At 37.3% G+C, this 24,882-nt stretch overlaps 1 protein-coding gene across 1 annotated transcript in view; it reads left to right on the top strand.

Moving 5' to 3' along the window:
* TCEA1 (transcription elongation factor A1) overlaps positions 1-24,882 on the top strand; it is a 45,556-nt gene that overhangs the window by 4,318 nt on the left and 16,356 nt on the right. Inside the window, exons 2-4 of the mRNA XM_025870599.2 lie at positions 5,092-5,154; positions 10,158-10,263; positions 22,327-22,414. Coding sequence (XP_025726384.1) covers positions 5,092-5,154; positions 10,158-10,263; positions 22,327-22,414 — 257 coding nt within the window. The remainder of the gene's footprint in view (positions 1-5,091; positions 5,155-10,157; positions 10,264-22,326; positions 22,415-24,882) is intronic.

The raw sequence follows: 24,882 nt of genomic DNA, 5'->3' as shown, positions 1-24,882 counted from the left end.
GATGAGTGTTCCAGTTTTACCACGTCTTCATCAACATTTGTTTGTCTTTTTTGATTATAGCCATCACAGTGGATGTGAAGAGGTATCGCATTGTGATTTTGATTTGCATTTCTCTGATGACTGATGATGGTGAACATTTTTCATTGTTTGCTGGCTATTTCTGTATCTTTGGAGAAATGTTCAGATCCTTTGCCCATTTTTTAACTGAGTATTTGTATTATTGTAAGAATTCTTTACATTCTGAATACTAGACTCTTATCAGAGACAGGATTTGTATATATTGTCTCCCATTCTCTGGGTTATCTTTTTACTCTCTTGATCGTGTCTTTTGAAGTTCAAAACCTTTCATTTTTTATGAAGTCAAATTTATGTATTTTTCCTTTCATTGCTTGTGCATTTGGTTGAGAATAACTACAAATTTGAGGTGACATAGTAAAATTATAATTCCTAGTATATAGTGATGTTGCTGAGCCATAATGTAAATATTTACAGTGTTTCTTTTTTTTTTTTTTTAAGATTTTATTCACTTATTAGAGAGCATGGGCACAAACAGAGGGAGCAGGAGGGAGAGGGAGAAGCTGGCTCCCCACTGAGCAGAGAGCCCAACATGGGGCTTGATCCCAGGACTCTGAGCCAAAGGCAGATGCTTAACCAACTGAGCCACCCAGGCGTCCCTGGAACTTCTATTTTAAAACCACATCCATACAAAAAAAAAAAAAAAAAATACCGCCCAGGTACCCCTCCTTTTTTTTTAAAGATTTAATTTATTTGAGAGAGAGAGACAGCATGAAAAGAGGGAGGGTCAGAGGGAGAAGCCAACTCCCCGCTGAGTGGGGAGCCTGATCTAGGATTCGATCCTGGGACCTTGGGATCATGACCTGAGCCAAAGGCAGTCGCTTAACCGACTGAGCCACACAGGTGCCCCAGTGTTTCCTTTTTTTTAAAAGCACCTTAATTTTTTAAACCTTGGGATCTCATAATTCTAAGAGGTGTTTGAGTTGTTTGAGCTTAAATAATATTTACTTAAAATTCTGGCTTATGGCTCTTTGAGAATATTGTTATGATGAAAGTAGATAAATTTTTTTATTTCTTTGTGCCCCTTATCAACCATCTCCTGTGTGTCAGTCACTCTATTTCAACACTTCATAGTGTTATATTACTCCATTTGACCATTTTAACTGTTTTAGGTCAGTGTGTATTGTGCTCTCCTACATATAAAGAAGCTGAAGTTTGAAAAGGACAAATAACATTCCCAGGATCTTATAATTAGGAAATGGCAGTGCATGGATTTGAATTTAGATCTGTTATATATATAGCCCATGTTCTTCATTGTATATTCTGTGTTGCTTCCTCCTCCTTACATCTCCTTGAGGAGAAAGATGTTTGTATCCTATACAAGCTTGTATATGCTGGGTGCTCAATACCAATTTGAATACCATATTTTGTAAAAGTACTGGTTTCTGAAGACAGTACCAGCCATGTAATAAAGTCATGTGATAGCTGTTGTTTATTATTCAGCCAGTAATGTGAACTAAATTTGACTCTGGAAGATAAGGTAGAATCTTTCTTTCTCTTGCATCATTATCTGTAGGAGATGCTGCAATCTAATAGACTTGACCTTTAGAGGCAGGTGATGATTGGGGAAGGATGGAATATAGTTTCTTGTTTGGCAGTGCTATTCACCCCAGTTCACTGATTAGAACTGCTACCAGTGGACCTATGAAATGGAGAGAACAGGGGTGTGAGGGTCGGGAGATTATAGTTCTTGTACTTTTATATTACCTATCAGTTGGCCAAGTCACTTTCCTTTTCTGAGTTTGTTTCTTTGTATAATTGAGGGTTTGAAGTAAATATTCAAAGATTTATGTTTATTTTTAAATTCCCTGTAGTCAGAAAAGATTTATGTCTTACTCATTGCTGGATTCCTCAGAGTTTCGTACACGGTTTACAAGTATATGTTGAGAAGTGTAAGTGTAATTTGACAGACTGGGTAGGTCTCACCTGTTTTAGTTAGTAATAATCATATGACAGCACAAGGTCCTAAATTATCTGGGTTTTCAATTCCTTTTATGTAAAATGGGGATAAAAAGATTACCTGCTTCTATAGGGTTTATTGCGAAGATGAAATAATACATATATAAAGTATTTAACACAGTTCTTGGCACATAGTAATATTCAAAGAAGCTTTTGTCACTGAATTAATATATGGTCATCTGTTTTCAGCTTTTTGCTCATTCAGATCATCATAGTTGTTTATTTCTTAAAGAACTTTAATTGAAATATTCATCTTATTTGGCTAGAGCATAGTATAATTATGAGAAAGGTCATAGTTTCATCCCATGAATATTATTTAGCTTTTTCTTCTTCCATAGCTTGTATCTCTGACTCCAGTCTCACCAAAGAGATCTGAGTAAAAAAGGAGAGTGTGGTGAAATTAATGCAAATCTATTGCTTCTACTTGGAAAACAGCTTATGCCACATTGCTGATGTGTTAGAAGAATCAACTTTATATGTGACAGCATTGTGTAAGTCTAAGGACTCCTAGAAGTGTGATTCCTTGTCTTCCTTTCTGATTGATCCTAGGTCAGAAATGGATCAGAAAGTCCATGGAGACATGGGTAGAAGAAAAATGTCTATGGTAGTTGTAAGATACAAGTCCACAATCTCTTAATGAAAACCTTTTAGAGTCTGATATATTTGAGAATTCCTCAATTTTCAGATTTTATTACGATAATATGATACACACATCATATATCCTCAGCAGATCTGGGCAGTTCCCATTAATCAGACATTAACATTTCTATAGTGAAATGTAGTACTCTCATGAAGTGGGATATATAGAACATAAATGGCTTTACATATGTTGAGATTAGGTGTTGCCGGCAAATGAGTTTATTGAAAATCTTTAAGAAATCTTGATTTTTTTTTTTTTTAGGATTTTATTTATTTGACAGAGTGAGCACGCACAAGCAGGGAGAGTGAGAGAGGGGGAAGCAGGCTCCCCGCTGAGCAGGAGCCTGAGGCAGGGCTTGATCCCAAGACCCTAAGATCATGACCTGAGCTGAAGGCAGATGTCTAACCGACTAAGCCACCCAGGCGCCCCATGAAATCTTGATTTTCAAAGGGTTTTGGTTTTGAGATTTGCAGATGGGGATTGAAGACCCCATTTGCTCACAGAGATGTCATTCCTGTAGAAATTCCTGATTACTAGTAAATTTAAAGTCAGTGTTAGTTTTCTTATCTAACAACTATAATGTGCACTGTTTTTGGTTACCTCTATTAAATGAAAAGAATTTATAGAATCTTAAAATCAGAAGGGATCTTTAAGCAGTAAATCATTAAAATCCTTCATAATAACCTGTTTCATATTTGCTATTGAACTTAAGTTTTTATTGATGAGGTATTGGGTGAAATTAAAATGCTATATATGCTTGTTACCAGAAGAAAAGTTAATACTTTTTTATTCTCCACAGCCAAGTCTGATGTCTTAACTTTAAATGGAAAAATTACGTGACTGAAAGCCTTTACTAGATTTTATATTTAAGAAATGTGATACCATAAGGTTCCATGCTTGTTTTTTCCTTTGGGGTGCATAATGAGGGACATGCTCTAGGGTTTTCTATTTTCCTGGGATATGCTGTGTTTCATTGATTCATAGGGTGCCTAGTTTTCGTATTTTAACATTTGAGAAAGCAGAATGAGTTACACGTATATTGTCAGCCAGATTGCTGTTGGGATGTAGTTTCACAGGCAGAATATTAAACCCAGCATCAACATTTGCAGAGTGGGTGTCAGTGGCTTGGAAGAAGCTCTGAAAAACATTAGTAGAGTGCTCTTTGAACCTCAAGGAACCAAATGGTTGAAGAGCAATGGGGGTGAAAAACATCTAGCTCTACACACTACAAAGCCAGCTAAGAGCTAAAGGCTTTAGCTCTTTGATGGATTCTTTTATGAAATGCTGCATTATTAGTGTTTTTGACACAACTTTTTGTGGGATAAAAAAAAGATTTTATTGAATCTGAGTCAATAAGTTATTCATAAGCATTGGGGACTCTGAATGTGACATAGTTTTAGAAACACCTTAGCCAATTTATTTTGCTTATATTTTTCTTTTATATCTGTAAAAGGTGATACATGATAAAAATTTCAAGTCTAAAAGAGTTACAAAAGTAAAACAAGTGATAAGGAAATACTATGCCATAGTTTAATATTTTTTCTTTATTAGTGGCATATAGACTAATGATGTGTCTAAACATAGTACAGTAAGTGAATATTATAGTAAATATGACTAAGTGAATATATCATATGAAATATGATACATTAAATGAGTATCAAATTGGAATATATGGCCATAAGGTGTAGGTGGTGCTGTTGCTTCTCATCTTATTTCATTCCTTTTTTAACCTTAGGTGGTTTATGTAATTCTTCCAGGAACCTTATTTCGTTCCCTGTTCATTATCAACATGCGAGCTTTTGATTCTAGATGGCAGTGCACAGGCCTATGAGCGTAACATCTTAATTCTGAGTTTTCTCTCAGAATTTGCTTTTTCCTACTTTGTAAGAATCAGGTAGACTGCAGTATGTTTGTGACAGACCAGGAAGATACAGAGAGACCTCAAAAGAATTCTAGTAAAGATATGCCCTTTCACACTCTTCTGTGTGTGAGTGAATGGTAGAGGTGCTACAGCATCTTCTGACCCCTATTCCCACTTTCTCAGGGTTGTCTCCTTAATCAGTTAGATGTTCTCTATGGAAATCTGGGGTGTGTTATGCCACCACAGTAAGAAACACATTTCACATTTCTAACTGGGACAGATAAACAAATACTATATTTAAAATGAACTTTAACAAACCAGGACTTAATAAGTGCTAGTCATAACCCAGTAAATGGATTTTATATTTTTTTAATGAGTTGCAGCCATAATTTGGAAAACACTTTCTCTTTCTCTTTCCCCCTTTTATATATGTACTATTCCCACACAAATAAGTGAGCCATAGTGAGTTGTGGATAGGAAAACATAAATTTAAATCTCTAGTTAGTCCTTGCTTTATCATTTGGGAAGTTCAGTATGCAATTATTTTATTTTATAGGCTGGAGCATTGGATTTACTGAAGGAGCTTAAGAATATTCCCATGACCCTGGAATTATTACAGGTATGTGCTAATATGTCATGATTTGAATGGACAGTTGTAATAAAATACCAAAACATTTTTAATACTATTAAGTTTTTTGTATTGTCCTGTTATGGAGTAAATCATTATTAACTTCTGGGTTTTTTTTCAGATGGTAACATAAATCAATACTCTGCTAAGTTACCATTATAGAATAATGTTACCTTCCTCAAGAAGAATAAAACCTGAATCTCCCAAGTTCAAAATTTCACTGTGAAAGGAAAAGAAGTTGGACTCTTGGCCCTGATTTGATCTCCCTAGATCTCACTTTCTTGGTTTGGCATTGACAGCTGCTGCCAGCATGAAGCTAGCCTCTGGGGTACCTTTTAGTCCTCATTCCTTATTTCTCCCCAGTTGCACCACCTCTTCTGCCCTAGGCAAGCGCTAAGCAATGTACCTTTTGTCTCTTTAGATTTACCTATTCCAGAGATTTCATGTAAATGAAGTCATACAATACCTGACCTTTTGGTTCTGGCTGCCTTTTTTTTAGATTTTTTTTTTAGTTTTAAGTACAGTCTACCCCTCAATGTGGGGCTTGAACTCATGACTCCAAGATCAGGAGTCACAAGCTCTACCAACCGAGTTACCCAGGTGCCTCTCCGGCTTCTTTTACTTAGCATAATCTTCAAGGTTCATCCATGTTGTAGCATGTATCAGTACTTCATTCCTTTTAAGGCTGAATAATACCACATTTTGTTTATTCATTTGTCAGTTGATGGACATTTGGGTTATTTCTACTTTTTTGATTGTTCTGACTCCTGTCTTGCACATTCATGTATAGGTTTGTGTGTTTTTGTTTCTCTTGGGTAGAGATCTGAAAGAATGGAAATGATGAGTCATAGATAACCTTATGTTGAGTACTTGAGGACCTGCCAGAGTGTTTTCCCAAGTGACTGTACCATTTTACGTTCCCAACAGCAAGTAAACAAAGGTTCCAGTTTATCCACATTCTTGCCAACACTTGTTATTATCTTTGATTATAGCCATCTTAGTGGGTGTGAAGTGATATCTCATTGTGGTATTGATTTCCATTTCCCTAATGACTAATTATGTTGAACATCTTTTCATGTACTTCTTAACCATTCTTATGTTCATATGTTTTCTTTGGAGAAATGTCATTTCAGATCTTTTGCCTGTTTTTAAGTTGGATAGTTTTTTTTTTTATTAACATATAATATATTATTTGTTTTAGGGGTACAGGTCTGTGATTCATCAGTCTTAACACAATTAACAGCGCTCACCATAGTACATACCTTCCCCAATGTCCATCACCCAGCCACCCATCCCTCCTGGATAGTTTGTTTTTTATTACTAATTTGTAATTTGTTCTTTATATATTCTAGATACAAGTCCTTTAATCATATACAGGATTATCTCCCATTCTGTGGGTTATTTTTACTTTCTTAGTGGTCTTTAAACACAAAAGTTTAAAATTTTGTTGTAGTCTGATTTCTCTCTTTTTCTTTGGTTGCTTGTGCTTTCGGTGTCAAATCTCGGTTACCTAATTCAAGGTTACGAAAATTTATTCCTTTTTTGGGGGGCTCTTTTATTTAGTTCTGTGATTCATTTTGAGTTAATTTTCATGTGTGGTATAAAGAAGAGGTCCAATTTCATTCTTCTACATGTGGATATCTACTTGTTTACTTTTTAATATTCTAATGAATTATCTTGACATCCTTATTGAAAATGACAAAAAAAGTAGGAGTTTATTTCTGGATTCTTAAGTCTATTCCATTAATCTGCATGTCTCTCCTTATATAGGACCATATTGTCTTGATTATTGTAGTTTTGTAGTAAGTTTTGAACTTGGAACTTTTGAGTCCTTCAACTTTATTCTTCTTTTTCAAGATTGTTTTGGCTATTCTTGTATTTCCATATGAACTTTAGGATAAGCTTATCAATTTCTGTACAAAAGGCAGCTGGGATTTTAACAGGGATTGCATTGAATCTGTAGCTCGATTTTATTAGTGTTGCAATCTTTAACATTTAAGTCTTATGATCCGTGAATATGGGATGTCTTTCTATTTATTTAGGTCTTTAGTTTCTTTCAACAGTGTTTTCAGTAGCTTTATATTTTTTACTTTAAGATTTAGTGGCTATCTTTAATTGTCTTGGCAAAAACTCATGAGTGATCATAAAAGTGATTTTTCTTCTAGAACATACAAGTCTGCTTAGTTCCTGTGATGCTGACAGTGTCTCTTAATCTCACTACTCATTCCTTTCTGCCTTACTACCAATGCGCAGCTGATTAAGCTAAGTCTGCTTAATGCCCTCCCCATCTTTCCAAGGTAGTGTCTTTCTAATTGCATAGCTGGTATTCTATAGAAACCAGATGGCCAGACATGGGCAAAGGCATACATTTTCTGTCTAGAATTTCACAATGTATAGTTGATCTCAAAAACCTTCATTGGCTCAGATGTTGAGCGTCTGCCTTCGGCTCGGGTCGTGGTCCCAGGGTCCTGGGATCGAGCCCCGTGTCAGGTTCCCTGCTCAGCGGGAAGCCTGCTTCTGCCTCTCCCACTCCCCCTGCTTGTGTTCCCTCTCTCGCTGTGTCTCTCTCTGTCAAATAAATAAATAAAATATTTTTAAAAAAAGCCTTCATTAGTTCTGCAATCAAGAAGCCTGTTTAACTCTCCGGTCCTTTTTTAAAAAATTTATTTATTTTTAAAGATTTTATTTATTTGAGAGAAAGAGAGAGAGCACGGGGGAGGGGCAGAGGGAGAGTGAGAAGCAGACAATCTGATGAGCAGGGAGCCCAATGCAGGGGCTCAATCCCAGGACCTGAGCCGAAGGCAGACACTTAACCTACTGAGCCACCCAGGCGCCCCTAACTCTACAATTCTTAATGTTATTTGAGCACACAACACTTTTTTTATAGGCCACCTGTTACATCTTGTAAATTATAGTGTACTGGTTTTAGGAAAAATCTAGAGTCTAGAGAATTCTTAGAGGTACATCTAGACTTGGTTATCAAAGTAAAATAGCTTCATAATCCTTTCCTCTGTCTAGTTTTACTCTTCCCCAAATACCCTCTTTAAAAGAGAGGGAAAAATCCTCCCCAGGTCTTTGTTTGTCAGTCTACCTTAGCAACCTCATTTCTTATTTTTGACTAGACAGTCTCTTCCTTAAATAAGCATGTTACAGATGCCTGATCTCCATAGGGGTTTTCGTGGGTTTTAAACAGGTAATTATTGACTCTTTAGTGATGAAAACATCCTATGATAATTAAAAAGCAATCACTCACGGCACACGATTTGTTCATGCTCTCCTTATATCTTTGCTTGTCTCTGACTACTTCCTAAAATTCCATTTTCTTTGCCAGTCTGTGTCAATTGCAGCTTCAGAACTATATTAGTAACTCAGTGATTTCCACCACTAATTCCAAAAGTAGGTTTTCTTCTAGGTTGGTGGGGTGGGTTGTGGGGTGGTAGTGAGGAAGAGCTGTGAATGGGTGCTGAAGAAGGAGTGCTGAAGGCATTGGGATAAGGAAGTCAGACCTGACATTTGGTATGGTGGCTGCAAGTGCAAGCCTGGCTTCTAAGCAGTTAGCTACATCCAGTCAGACAGCTCTGGGTCCACACGGTTGTAGGCTATGCCATCCAGCCCACGCACTTGCTTCTGGAAAATTTTCTATATTGAAGTGTTTTAGAAAAGTTCTAAAAAGTTTTAAAGTTCTCAAAGTATTTTCTTCTCTAAAAAAAGTTCTGAGAGGGGCGCCTGGGTGGTTCAGCCGGTTAAGCGGCTGCCTTTGGTTCAGGTCATGATCCCAGGGTCCTGGGATTGAGCCCCGCATCAGGCTCCCTGCTCAGCGGGGAGCCTGCTTCTCCCTTTCCCTCTGCCTGCCTCTCTGCCTATTCTCTCTCTCTCTCTGTCAAATAAATAAAATCTTTCAAAAAAAAAGTTCTGAGAGCATTTTATTAAAGCAATAAACTTCTTTCTTTGGGGGAAAACCCTCCCAAAACATTAATCTCAAAACATTTTTGGATTTTAGAATTGTGGCGTCCCCTTTATCTTTCTGCTATGGAACCTTACCTGCCTTGCATAGCCTTCCATAGGTATAAGGTAGGCCATTCCAGCCAAACCCATATTCTAAATTCTTGAACCAGATTTCTCTCCTGAATCTCTTTGTTGAGAAGATTAAATAATTTAGCAGGAAAAACCATAAGTACCCATTTATTATTCTGCCTTAAAGTTTACAGCAGGGGTTCCCCTCTTTTTTTTTTGCCACTAACAATTCCTTTTGTTGTTTTTTTCTTCCGTTGATGGTATGTTTTGAAAGATTGTCTACTAACAAGTTGAACTTACTAAATAATTTACCATTTTTTTATTTATCTTCCTTAATTGGCCTGGCATAGCTTTTGTGTTCTTTGAGCACAATTTGAAAACCATTGATGTGCTGGAAAGAGCATGGACTTTGGAGGTGGGCAGACCTGCATTAAAATCCCAGTTTTGCCAATTAGGAATGGTATATTGCTGGACAAGTAGGGATAATGATCTCAACTTTATTTATTTATTTTTAAGATTTTATTTGACAGAGAGATACAGCGAGAGAGGGAACACAAGCAGGGCGAGTGGGAGAGTGAGAAGCAGGCTTCCCGCGGAGCAGGGAGCCTAATGCGGGGCTCAATCCCAGGACCCTGGGATCCTGAGCTGAAGGCAGACGCTTAACGACTGAGCCACCCAGACGCCCCTGATCTCAACTTTAAAGTGTTGTTAGGAAGATTAATGAATATGGATGCTCCCAGTATAATCCTGGGCATAATAATAATAAATGATAATATTACTACATGATATATTACATATACTAAATATAACAGTATATGCACGTATCTTAATTCTATAGTATACTGTTATAAGAATTCAAATAACTGAGATTTTTTTTCTGTTCTACAGTAGAAACAGGAAAATGGGAAAGAAGAAAATGAAACACTAAAATGTCTGAAATAAAACCGCTTGTACAAATTTTTTTTGTCATTGCCTTGCAGTCCACAAGAATTGGAATGTCAGTAAATGCTATTCGGAAACAGAGTACAGATGAAGAAGTTACATCTTTAGCAAAGTCTCTCATCAAATCCTGGAAAAAGTTATTAGGTATATTGATTTTCCCTTATATATATTTATGATCTGGTTTATTCAAATGTTTGGTGTTTGCATTTTTTCTGTTTACAATTATAAATTATTGAAATCAGTGTCTTATATTAAGAGGGAGTGGCATTAGTTTGACCTCCTTGAAGGTTTTGCTTTTTAAGTTAGTCAAATTTAGCTTTTTTTGTCTTTCAGCATTTATAACTGGACTGCCTCTTTAAGAAGAAAATTTCCCCCCATGGGGAAGTTGTCATACTTTTTAAAAAGCTTTTTGAAATAATTTTCTAACTTACAGAAAGTTTGCAAGAATAATAAAAATAACTCCTGTATCTTTTTCTAGATCATTAATTTTTAATATTTGCCATATTTGTTTTGTCATATTTCTGTCTTTGTCTTTCTCTGTATGTTTTTACTCATAAAAGCACAAATTATCTTTGCTGAACCATTTGAGAATAGTTGTATCTATCGTGCTTTACCCTTTAATACTTAAGTGTGTATTTCCTTGGAACAAGTTTATTTTCTTATGTAATCATAATATAGGGAATTCAGGAAATATAACATTGGTATAGTACTGTAATCTACAGTGCAGGTTCCTGTTTTGTCAGACGTCCCAGTGATGTCCTCTTTAGCTTTTTTTTCCTTCTCAGAACAAGATCTAGTCTGGGATCACAGACATAATCTTCTGATCTGGAATAGTTCTTAAGCCTTCGTATGTTATTTATGACATTGACAATTTGAGGAAGATAAGCACTCATCTTTGTTTTTATTTATTTATTTATTTATCCATCTATTTTTCATCTTTGTTTTTAATAGCAGATTAAAATAGTCCTGATTTGGACTTTATCTGTTATTTTCTCATGATTAGATGTGAATCCGTAGTTGGAATATTAAAGTGTGTTATGTCCTTCTGAGGTTATCACATCCAGAGGCATTGATGATGATGTTAATTTTGATAACCAAGTCAAGGCATACACTGTATAGTTGATCATTTTTCTTCTTGTATCTAATAGGCATTCTATGAGAGACACTTTAAGACCCTGAAACTATCTTGCTTCTCATCAGACCTCCCCCCGCCCCACATTTAGTATCCACTAATTCTTGCCCAAACCACCCTATAAAGGCAGTTTTGGTAGTTGCGAAATTGTGATTCTCTGACTCTTCCACTTCTTCAATATTTATAAATTATTCTACTACTACAAGAAAGAACCCTCCTTTTACTTTCCAGTTATTTTTCTATTAGTGGATTCCTATTTTATAACATGGATTATAATCTATTACTGTTAATATTATTTTGATATCTATATTATCCCAGATTTGACCAGTGGGCACCCATTCAAACTGGCTCTTGTGTCCGCTTGACAAACCCCTTCAGTTTTATCTCTTTTTTATATTCTGGAACCAAAAAATGTGTTGGGTTCTTCTATCTTCCCTTCCCCAGCCTGGAATCAGCCATTTCTCTAAGCAGTTATTAGCCTTACATGGAAGAGAAAAATAGAAAAAGTTGAGCCTTTTAAAATTTCAAAGAAAACAGTAGTAATAACAAAAAACCTATTACTTCCAAGAGCTTGGAAACTAGGAACTAAAACTTGTAAGGCCCCTAAAATTTAAAAAGTTTAGTCTTAAGAAAATGAAGTCATGTCTTCCTGTATTGTATTCTGGACCAGAAAAGAAAAATTGTTATAAAGATCATTATTGGGAAAATTGACAGAATTTTTGTATCATATCATTGTTAAATTTACTAAGTATTTACTGTAGTTATATAAATGAATTTCTTTTTTCTTGGGGAATACATAGTGAAATATTTTGGAATTAAGGAGCCTGATATCTACTACTGATTTTCAAATGGTTCAAAAGAAATATGTGTGTACACAATAGTGTATGTGTTTGTGTACATGCAGCACACATGTATGTGTATAGTAGGGGGCAATGAATGAATGAGGAAACAAGTATACCAAACATTAACACTTGGGGAATCTGAGTGAACTTTTTTTTTAAAGTTTTATTATTTTAGAGAGTGTGCAGGGGGAGGGACAGAGGGAGAGGAGAGAGAAACTCAAGCTGACCCCACGCTGAGCATAGAGCCCGATGTGGGTCTCAGTTCCAGGACCCGGAGATCACTACCTGAGCCAAAACCAAGAGTCGGACTGTTAAACAACTGCACCACCCAGTCGCCCCTGAGTAAAGTTTTTTGCACCATTCTAAAACATTCGTGCAAGTTTCAGATTATTTCAAAACAAAAAGGTTAAAAAAAAAAATCTAGTCTTTAAAGACAAACTGAAACTTATGTTTATAATTCATTTAAATTTTAAATCTAGGGGTGCCTGGGTGGCTCAGTTGTTAAACATCTGCCTTCAGCTCAGGTCATGATCCCAGGGTCCTGGGATGGAGCCCCGCATCGGGCTCCCTGCTCCGTGGGAAGCCTGCTTCTCCCTCTCCCACTCCCCCTGCTTGTGTTCCCTCTCTCACTGTGTCTCTCTCTGTCAAATAAATAAAATCTTAAAAAAAAATTTTTTTAAATCTAATTCCATATTCTAAAGTAATTAGAATTTGCCAGAGAAACTTGACTGAGGGAGGGAGGAGCAAGATGGTGGAGGCATAGGAGACCTAAATTTCTTCTGACCCCAGGAATTCAGCTAGATAGGGATCAGACCATTCAGAACACTTACAAACTGAACAGGAGATCGAAGAAAAGAATACCAGCAACTCTGAACAGAAAAGCAACCACTTTTTGGAAGGTAGGACGTGCGGGGAAGTGAATCCGAGGCGATATTCGGGAAGATAGACCACGGGGGAGGGAGCCTCTATCACCGGCTACTGGCAAGTGACAGAGCACCGGAGCACAAAATTGGAACTTTTAGAAGTTTGCTCCGGTGAGGGACGTCACTCCAGTGGCTAAGTGGGGGGTGGAACACTTGCTGGGACAGTGTGGTCTCAGGACCCCCGGAGTCACAGAAAGACTGGGGGTGCCTGAGTGTGGCAGAGCTCCCAGGTATCAGAGCAGAGAAGCTGGTTGCAAAGAGAGCTGAGGAGTGGGCTCGCAGCTCAGGGTAGCCATAAACCATGATCTGCGGCACAGTTGGGCCACTGCTCTTTGAGCAGGGACCCAACAAGCAGCAGATCCGGGGAGACTCCGTCCTCCTCCCCCTGGAGGAGCAGCACGGGAGCATACCACAGGGATCTGCTGGGTTTGGAGACTCCAAATGGGGTCATGTGCCAGAGATAGAAATGCTTGGTCACAGGCCGGGTGAGTACGGAGTGCAGCCGGAGACCAGGAAGACAGGAGTGATTGACTGCTTTTCACTGAGGGCACACTGAGGAGTGAGGCCCTGAGTTCTCGGCTCCTCTGGGACCCGAGATTGGGAGGCCACCATTTTCATTCTCATCCTCCAAAGCTGTACAGAAATCTTGTAGGGAACTAAAGCTCCTGAGAGCAAACCTGAGCAGATTGCTTGGCCTGGCCCCTGGCAAGGGCGGGGCAATTCTGCCTCCAGCAAAGACATTTGAGAATCACTGCAACAGCCCCCCCCCCCCCAGAAGATCAGCAAGAACATCCAGCCAAGACCAAATTTACCGATCAATGAGAACAGCAAAACCCCAACGCTAGGGGAATACAGCACATAGAATTTACGGCTTTTTTCTCATGATGCTTTAGCCTTTCAGAGTTAATAATTTAAATTTTCTTTATTTTTTTTTCTACTTTTTAGTTGAATTTTTCTTCTTTTTCAACCAACATCTTATCAATTCCTTTTTTAAAAAAATCTTTTTAAATTTTTCATTTTTACAGACATATTCTATCTCTTCATTGTATTTAACCTTATTTTTTGTATATTTAAAGTTTCTTTTTCTTTAAAATTTTGGAATACAGTTTCTTCTAACAGACCGCAATATACCCTAAATCTAGTGTATGACATTGTCGTAGTCTTCCACCTGATCACATTCTTTTTTTTTTCCTTCCTTTTTTTTTTTTTGTTAAGATTTTATTTATTTATTCATGAGAGACAGAGAGAGAGAGAGAGGCAGAGGGAGAAGCAGGCTCCCAAGGAGCAGGGATCCCAATGCGGGACTTGATCCCAGGACCCTGGGATCGTGACCTGAGCCAAAGGCAGATGCTTAACCATCTGAGCCACCCAGGCACCCTCCTTTCTTTTTTCAACCAACTTATCATCAATTCCTTTTTAAAAATCTTTTTTTTTTAAAGACTTTATTTATTTGACAGAGCACAAACAGAGGGAGAGAGAGGGAGAAGCATGCTCCCTGCTGAGCAAGGAGCCCAATGTGGGACTTGATCCCAGGACCCCGGGATCATGACCCGGGCCAAAGGCAGCCGCTTAACCAACTGAGCCACCCAGGCGTCCCTAAAAATCTTTTTTAATTGTCATTTTACAGTCATATTTCATCCCTTTATCGTATTTACCCTTATTTGTATATATATATGTTTTCCTTTCTTTAAAATTTTTGGAGGCAATTTCTTCTAACAAACCAAAATACACCCAAAATCTGGTGTGCAGCTCTGTTCTACTCACCAGCCTGATCATATTCTCCCCTTCCCCCCAGGTTTTGGGTCTCTTCTGATTTCTTTAGTGTATATTTTTCTGGGGGCGGTGTTACCCTTTTAGCATTTTTTTTAGCATTTTGTTCTCTCATTCATCTGTTCTCCTCGGGACAAAATGACAAGACAGAAAAACTCACCTCAAAAGAAACAAGAGGCAGTACTGACTGCCAGGGACCTAATCGATGCAGACATTAGTAAGATGTCAGAACTAGAGTTCAGAATGACGATTATAAAGATACTAGCTGGGCTTGAAAAAAGTATAGAAGATACTAGAGAATCCCTTTCTGGAGAAATGAAAGAACTAAAATCTAACCAAGTCAAAATCAAGAAGGCTGTTAATGAGGTGCAAGCATAATGGAGGCTCTAACTGCTAGGATAAATGAGGCAGAAGAGAGAATTTGTGATATAGAAGACCAAATGATGGAGAATAAAGAAGCTGAGAAAAAGAGAGATAAACTAACTGCTGGACCATGAGGGCAGAATTCGAGAGAGAAGTGATACTATAAAGTGAAACAACATTAGAATAATTGGGATTCCAGAAGAAGAAAGAGAGGGGCAGAAGGTATGTTGGAGCAAATTATAGCAGAGAACTTCCCTAATTTGGGGAAGGAAACAGACATCAAAATCCAGGAGGCACAGAGAACCCCCCTGAAAATCAATAAAAATAGGTCAATACCCTGACATCTAATAGTAAAACTTACAAGTCTCAGAGACAAAGAGAAAATCCTGAAAGCAGCTCGGGACAAGAGGTCTGTAACCTACAATGGTAGAAGCATTAGATTGACAGCAGACCTATCCACAAGAGACGTGGCAGCCCAGAAAGGACTGGCATGATATATTCAGAGCACTAAATGAGAAAAATACGCAGCCAAGAACACTATATCCAGCTAGGCTGTCATTGAAAATAGAAGGAGAAATAAAAAGCCTCCAGGACAAACAAAAACTAAAAGAATTTGCAAACACCAAACCAGTCCTACAAGAAATATTGAATGGGGTCCTCTAAGCAAAGAGAGAGCCTAAAAGTAACATAGACCAGAAAGGAACAGAGATAATATACAGTAACAGTCACCTTACAGGCAATACAATGGCACTAAATTCATATCTTTCAATAGTTACCCTGAATGTAAATGGGCTAAATGCCCCAATCAAAAGACACAGGCTATCAGATTGGACAAAAAAGCAGGACCCGTCGATATGCTGCCTGCAGGAGACTCATTTTAGACCCAAAGACACCTCCAGATTTAAAGTGAGAGGGTAAAACACCACTTACCATGCTAATGGTTATCAAAAGAAAGCTGGGGTGGCAATTCTTATATTAGACAAATTAGATTTTAAACCAAAGACTATAATAAGAGATGAGGAAGGACACTACATCATAATTAAAGGGTCTATCCAACAAGAAGAGCTACCAATTTTAAATATCTATGCCCCTAACATGGGAGCAGCCAATTATATAAGCCAATTAATAACAAAATCAGAGAAACACATCAACAATAATACAATAATAGTAGGGGACTTTAACAACCCCCCGACTGAAATGGACAGATCATCTAAGCAAAAGATCAACAAGGAAATAAAGGCTTTAAATGACACACTGGACCAGATGGACTTCACATATATATTCAGAACATTATATCCCAAAGCAACAGAATACACATTTTTCTCTAGTGCCCGTGGAACATTCTCCAGAATAGATCACATCCTAGGTCACAAATCAGGTCTCAACCAGTACCGAAAGATTAGGATCATTCCCTGCATATTTTCTGACCACAGTGCTTTGAAACTAGAACTCAATCACAAGAGGAAAGTTGGAAAGAACTCAAATACATGGAGTCTAAAGAGCATCCTACTAAAGAATGATTGGGTCAACCAGGAAATGAAAGAAGAATTTAAGAAATGCATGGAAACAAATGAAAATGAAAACACGACTGTTCAAAATCTCAGGGATGCAGCAAAGGCAGACCTAAGAGGAAAGTATATAGCAATACAAGCCTTTCTCAAGAAACAAAGGTCTCAAATACACAACCTAACCCTACACCTAAAGGAGCTGGAGAAAGAACAGCTTAATAAAGCCTAAACCCAGTAGGAGAAGAGAAATATTAAAGATCAGAGCAGAAATCAATGAAGTAGAAACCAAAAGAACAGTAGAATAGATCAACGAAACTAGGAGCTTGTTCTTTGAAAGAATTAATAAGATTGGTAAACCCCTGGCCATACTTACCCAAAAGAAAAGAGAAAGGACCCAAATAAAATCATGAGTGAAAAAGGAGCGATCACAACCAACACCAATGAAATACAAACAATTGTAAGAACATATTATGAGCAACTCTATGCCAGCAAATTAGATAATCTGGAAGAAATGCATGCATTCCTAGAGACATATAAAGTACCAAAACTGAACCAGGAAGAAATAGAAAACCTGAACAGACCCATAAGCACTAAGGAAATTGAAGCAGTAATCAAAAATCTCCCAAAAACAAGAGCCCATGGCCACATGGCTTCCCAGGGGAATTCTTCCAAACATTTAAAGAAGAATTAATACTTATTTTTCTGAAGCTGTTTCAAAGAATAGAAATGGAAGGAAAACTTCCAAACTTGTTTTACGAGGCCAGCATTACCTTGATCCCAAAACCAGACAAGGACCCCATCAAAAAGGAGAACTACAGACCATTATCCCTGATGAACATGGATGCAAAAATTCTCACCAAAATCCTAGCCAATAGGATCGAACAGTCCATTAAAAGGATTATTCACCATGACCAAGTGGGATTTATCCCTGGGCTGCAAGTTTGGTTCACCATCTGTGAATCAATCAATGTGATACAATACATTAATAAAAGAAAGAACAAGAACCATATGATCCTCTCAGTAGATGCAGAAAAAAGCATTTGACAAAGTACAGCATCCTTTCTTGATTGAAACTCTTCACAGTGTAGGGATAGAGGGTACATAGCTCAATATCATAAAAGCCATCTATGAAAAACCCATAGCAAATATCATAGTCATTGGGGAAAAACTGATAGCTTTCCCCCTAAGGTCAGGAATACAGCAGGGATGTCCGTTCTCATCACTGCTGTTCAACATAGTACTAGAAGTCTAGCCTCAGCAATCAGACAACAAAAAGAAATAAAAGGCATCCAAATTGGCAAAGAAGAAGTCAAACTCTCACTTTTGCAGATGATATGACACTTTATGTGGAAAACCCAAAAGACTCCACCCCAAAACTGCTAGAACTCACACAGGAATTCCGTAAAGTGGCAGGATATAAAATCAATGCACAGAAATCGGTGGCATTTCTATACAACAAGACAGAAGAAAGAAAATGAGTTGATCCCATTTACAGTTGTACCTAAAACCTTAAGATACCTAGGAATAAATCTAGCCAAGGAGGCAAAGGATCTGTAATCAGAAAATTATAGAATACTCCTGAAAGAAATTGAGGAAGACACAAAGAAATGGAAAAACGTTCCATGCTCTTGGATTGGAAGAACATATATTGTGAAAATGTCAATGCTACCTAGAGCAATCTACACATTTAATGCAATCCCTATCAAAATACCATCAACTTTTTTCAAAGAAATGGAACAAATAATCTTAAAATTTGTATGGAACCAGAAAAAGACCCCGAGTAGCCAGAGGAATGTTGAAAAAGAAAAGCATAGCTGGTGGCATCCCAATTCCGGACTTTAAGCTCTATTACAAAACTGTAATTAATCACGAAGACAGTATGGTCCTGGCACAAAAACAGACACATAGATCAATGGAACAGAATAGAGAGCCCAGAAATGGACCCTCAACTCTATGGTCAAGTAATCTTTGACAAGGCAGGAAAGAATGTCCGGTGGGAAAAAGTCTCTTCAACAAATGGTGTTGGGAAAATTGGACAGTCACATGCAGAAGAATGAAACTGGACCATTTCCTTATACCTCACACAAAAATAGACTCAATGGATGAAAGACCTAAATGTGAGACAGGAATCCATCAAAATCCTTGAGAACACAGGCAGCCACCTCTTCGACCTCGGCCACAGCAACTTCTTCCTAGACACATCACCAAAGGCAAGGAAAGCAAGGGCAAAAATGAACTATTGGGACTTCATCAAGATAACAAGCTTTTTGCACAGCAAAGGAAACAGTCAACAAAACCAAAAGACAACCAACAGAATGGGAGAATATATTTGCAAATGACATATCAGATAGCTAGTATCCAAAATCTATAAGGATCTTAACCAAACTCAACACCCAAAGAACAAATAATCCAATCATGAAATGGGTAAAAGACATAAACTGACATCTTTGCAAAGAAGACATCCAAATAGCCAACAGACACATGAAAAAGTGGTCAACACCACTTGGCATCAGGGAAATACAAATCAAAACCTCAATGAGATACCAGTCAGGATGTCTAAAATTAACAAGTCAGGAAATGACAGATGTTGGCAAGGACGTGGAGAAAGGGGAACCTTCCTACACTGTTGGTGGGAATGCAGGCTGGTGCAGCTACTGTGGAAAACAATATGGAGATTCCTCAAAAAGTTGAAAATGACCCAGCAATTTCACTACTGGGTGTTTACCCCAAGGATACAAATGTAGTGATCCGATGGGGCACATACACCCTAATGTTTATAGCAGTAATGTCCACAATAGCCAAACTATGGAAAGAACCTGGATATCCATTGACAGATGAATGAATATAGAATGTGTGGAATATATATATATAATGGAATATTATGCATCCATCAAAAAGGTGAATTCTTGCCATTTGCAACGATGTGGATGGAACTAGAGGGTATTATGCTATATGAAATAAGTCAGAGAAAGACAAGTATATGATCTCACTGATATGAGGAATTTTAGAAACAAGAGAGGATCATAGGGGAAGGGAGGGAAAAATGAAGAGGAAACCAGAGGGGGAGAGCAACCATAAGAGACTCTTAATCTCAAGAAACAAACTGAGGGTTGCTGGTGGCGAGAGGGGTGGGAGGCATGGCGTGACTGGGTGATGGACATTGGGGAGGGTATGTACTATGGTGAGCGCTGTGCATTGTGTAAGACTGATGAATCCCAGACCTGTACCCCTGAAAAAAATAATACATTGTATGTTAATTAGAAAAATAAAAAAAAGTTGACTGAGAACCATATACATGTGTTTTCATTTCTGGAAAGATTGTTTACATTTTGTTGGACATTGTAGTTATGTTCATTTAATCTTAAATTTAAAGAAGTTCTCTTTTATACTTATTGGAGGTATCTGATCTCATTATAAGTTCTCCTTTAAAAACTTTTTTTTAATATTGACGGATTTCCATGTTCAGTAAATATGGAGAATTGGAGGAGGAAAAGAAATAATTCTTAAGTCTTTTTTTAAATACAACTATCTTGTTGCATTTCTTGTCTTTTTTTCTTTGTGTATGGATTTTGCTTCAAGTAATTCTTTTTATGCTGTATGTATATTTACTTATATTGCCTTTTTTAATGAAAATATTTCTGTATTTTTATATCATTAACTCTTATTGGCTTCAGAATAATCCACTGGGTGATTATGCCATAATTTAATCACTTACCTGTTAGATGTGTTTTTTTCTTAACTTTATAGCTGTTATAAAGAATATCTTGATGACTGTCTCTCTGCTTAAAGATTTTTCTTTAGATTATTAGCTAGATTTCCACATTTACTACTACTGCTGCACTGCAGCATAGTTTTGAATACTTAACATATGAATGCATTCAACACTTCCAGGAGCCCAGTGTGCTAGGTGTCATATTTCCCATTTTCTAATGCGAATGGAGACACTGAGAGATTAAGCATCTTGTGCACAGTTGGATTGGTTGTGGAGTGTGATCTGCAGATAGTCTCAGTCCAGAGCTGGACCACTTCTCTCTGGGTCTGCTGTATTGCCCATGACACTATGTTCAGATAGTAAGAATGCTTTTAAGGCTGTTTACACCTCTTACCGCTCTGCTTCCTCAAAGGATTGCACGAGTTCACACTGCTAGAGCAGTGTAAGGGATCCATATGACTGCATTGGATCCTGGTTAGATAGTATTGCATTGTTAGATCACCTTTCACATGCTTTCTACCCTCTTAATTTTGGAGTATTTCCTAGTTCTTGTTATATTCTTTTTTTTTTTTTAAAGATTTTATTTATTTGACAGAGACACAGCAAGAGAGGGAACACAAGCAGGGGGAGTGGGAGAGGGAGAAGCAGGCTTCCCACAGAGCAGGGAGCCCAGTGTGGGGCTCGATCCCAGGACCCTGGGACCACGACCCAAGCCGAAGGCAGATACTTAACGACTGAGCCACCCAGGCACCCCTCCTTGTTATATTCTTTAATGTCATTATTAGTCTTTGTTTTCTACCATCTTTAGGCTTTGGGGCCTTCCAAATGAATTATAGAGAATAAAAGGGGGCAATAAAATTAGTATGTGAAGACTAACACGTTATCATAGGGGACTTGAATTGTATTTTGGATTTGGTAACCCTAACATTTACAAGATGAGTTCTAGAATTGTGATTTAGACCATTCTCTCTCAGTTAGCCTCATCTAGATTAGCATATTAGAGTCATCTGGGGAACTTTTAAAGATTTTGATGCTCATGCTTCACTGCCAGAGATTTGGATTAAATGGATCAGAATAGGAGCTTGAGCATAAGGATATGCTTAAAAGTTACCTAGGTGGTCCTGATGAACAGTCAAACATATATATGTTCTTTTATATGCTATACAGAGGGATATGGAGAAGTAAAGTATTTATGTAGCTCTTACTACTTATGTAGGGATCAAAATGTAGATAGATAAGTGGGATAATTTGTGCAGTAGATCAAAACATTCTCTGAAGGCTGTTCAGCTTCAGAAGGCTGTTCTGGTTGATTTAAACATGTATATTTCTTTTCATTGTTAAACAATTGCATTGGCCCAATCTATTTTACACCTCCTTACCTCTTAAATTTAAGCTTGTGCACTCTATATTACTTTACAGATTATTTAAGATAGAGGAGGTGTTAGGCCTTACTAATCCTAAAGTCTTTTCTATGAAAATGTTCTTTGTTTACTATCCCTGAAATATTTATGTACATTTTGGATACTACCTTAAATTTTTTGACTTTGTGAAAAATTGTTAAAATAATATATATGCTTTGCACTTCCATTTTTAAAATGACAGTGCTGATATTATTTCCGCATTCTTTCCTTTCCTTTGTTTTATATATTTTTCTCTGTTTCATTTATTATTTTTTTAAATATTTTATTTTTAAGTATGTTTTTCGCCATTTTAGCTTCCCACTAGCATGAATTTGTGCTTCCCACTAAATGAGGAGTTTATTTGGGAATGCTAAGCATGCATTGTGAAAAACCCAAGTACATATGCTAATAGAATAGATTGTATAACTTCATTTACTGTTGAAAATTTAGGATTTTTGTTTTTTGTTGTTGCATCAATAGCCTGATAACGTGCAGTAGTTCCATTTTGTAATTTTTTTTAACAAATGCTAACAACTGAGGGATTTCATAATTTTCAGATGGACCATCAACAGATAAAGACCCTGAAGAAAAGAAAAAAGATACTGCAATTACATCACAGAATAGCCCTGAAGCAAGAGAAGAAAGGTATGTCACTTTATGGAAATTCATTTCTGTTGGAAGTCATAGTTGTATTTGACTGTCACTTCCTCCATGGTCTTATTTATGGTCTCCTATCTGTACTCCTTTTTCTATTTTCTAACCAGACAGAATTAGTAAATGTATATAGCCAAATAGAATATTCTGAGGTTTCCTACAGGATATTCATGGAAATTTAAAAGAGACCTAGAAGACGCTACATAAATAAGGAGAAATTACTTACACTGTATTCAACAAGCTTAATTGAATGGAATCCTTGGGATAGCGCTAATAGAATTGATAATAAAGGTACTGATTAAGGATTCAAGTGGTAGCCACTTATTTACCACATTTCTTTTTTAGATTTTTTTTTTTTTTTTTTTGGCTCTGGATCTGTTTCTCTTTTTATGCGAATTTTTTCCTTCTCAATTTAGCTATCTTTCATAAGAATTAAAATGTGAAGTTCAGTAATGAAGGGTTCAGATTGTTCCTCAGCTTTCGTGAGGCCTTTGCATTTATTCTTTCCTGTCACACATAATGAGTGAACTATGTAATATCCAGCATGTTGATGTGGTAGGTGACATGCCTAGTAGGTTAAATACAGTTCCTCTGTTCTTGGGAAGCTTGTATTTTAACACTTAACTCTGATGTAGAGCAATAGTTCTCAAAGTGTGGTCCCTGTAAGAGCAGAGAACCTGGCAACTTGTTGGCAATTTGCAAAGCAAATTCTTGGGCTCCACCCTGGAACAACTGAATCAGGAATTATGATGGTGGGGCCCAGAAATAGGTTTTAACAAGCTTTTTAAGTGATTCTGATGTGATAATGATGTGATAATGCACTCAAGTTTTAGGCTACCTATTGTAACTTCATTTATTTCTTAGTATTTTCCCAAAAGTGATAATGTGCCCCTCATTGGTACAGTAACAATAATTAATATCCCATACACTATTGTCTTATGCATTAGAACTAACTAAACTTGATGATAAAAGAGGTAAGCTAAAGAAAGGGTAAACATCAGTTGTTAATAAAATGTGTTCAGTGTTTTCTAACTCTTTTGAGATAGTTTTATTAGACTTTTAGAAAATTGTAAGAACAGAACAGAGAACTCCCAGTTGTCGCTTTGTGTGTATATGCATACATATATGTGTGTTTACGTACTCAGACACATGAATAATTTTATTTTGAACCAAATGAGGGTCCTTTATATCTGTAAATACATCAGTGTGTGTTTTCTGAGAGCAAGGACGCTTTCTTACATCTAAGCACAATACGGATACCAATGTCCAGAAGTTAGGATTAATACAGTACTTTTTTCCTAATCTGTAGGGCTTATTCATATGTTAGCAGTTTTTCAAATAAAGTATTTTATTGCAGAGGAAAAAGATTTTTCCATAGTATCATCCAGGATCACATACTGCATTTAGCTATCATCTCTGGTTTCCTTTAATCTGGAGTAATTCTTCAGTTGTCACGACCATAATATTTTTGAAAAGTATAGGCTATAATTTATGACTTTTTTTTTTTAAAGATTTTATTTATTTATTTGACAGAGACACAGCAAGAGAGGGAACACAAGCAGGGGGAGAGGGAGAGGGAGAGGGAGAAGCAGGCTTCCTGCTGAGCAGGGAGCCCGATGCGGGGCTCGATCCCAGGACCCTGGGACCATGACCTGAGCCGAAGGCAGACGCTTAACGACTGAGCCACCCAGGCACCCCAATTTATGACATTTTTAAGAAATGCTTTCAGTTGTGTTATGTTCAAAGTCGCTGACTTCGTGCCTTGAGTATAAAATATAAAAGTATAGGCAGATATTTTAAATAGATATTGGAGTAGGAATAAGTTCCTAGTATATTTTTATCTGTTTTATGTAATTGAAGTTTAGGGAAAGAGCCTATTGACAAACGCATAGAATTATCACATATGAAGTCTGACAAAGTGTTTGGTATCTATCCATACACACGCACGGTTACTCACACACTCTCTGAAGAAGACAAGGCTTCGGGAAGGAGGTGATTAAACGTAGAAGGTATACAGAAGGACTGTTCTGTCCTCGGAGATCTGTGCAGTCTGATGGTTATGTGGAGAGAGAGGAGGAGGTATCTCCTTGGAGCAGTTTAGCAAGTTACTCTGTGGCAGGTGAATGGTGTCTTTGGAAAGGTTTGTGGCAGATATCTTCAATGTGGTAAATATTAATTGAAACCTCACAGAAAATATTTTGGTGAGACTCTAAGAAGTTAGAAGCAATTGAAATGATTAGGTTGACTGGAAAACTGTTAAGCTGTCCTGATTGAGTTGATGTTTCTAGGGAGAAATTAGAGAGACGTTTTCATATTCTTATAACTCATTTCTCACTACACATGTTTTTTATCCAGAAGGGAGTGTTTTAAATGTAAATGTCGTTGATTGTCTAATTGGAACAAGGTTTTTCAAACATTGTTTTTCCCCCTCTGGTCTTGGTTGAGAGTTATGTTCTCTG

The sequence above is a fragment of the Callorhinus ursinus genome, unplaced genomic scaffold (genome assembly GCF_003265705.2).
Source record: "Callorhinus ursinus isolate GAN/ISIS: 27379988/994484 unplaced genomic scaffold, GSC_fseal_2.0 scaffold5, whole genome shotgun sequence".
Lineage (NCBI taxonomy): Eukaryota > Metazoa > Chordata > Mammalia > Carnivora > Otariidae > Callorhinus > Callorhinus ursinus.
This window is presented reverse-complemented; position numbering and strand designations above follow the sequence as displayed.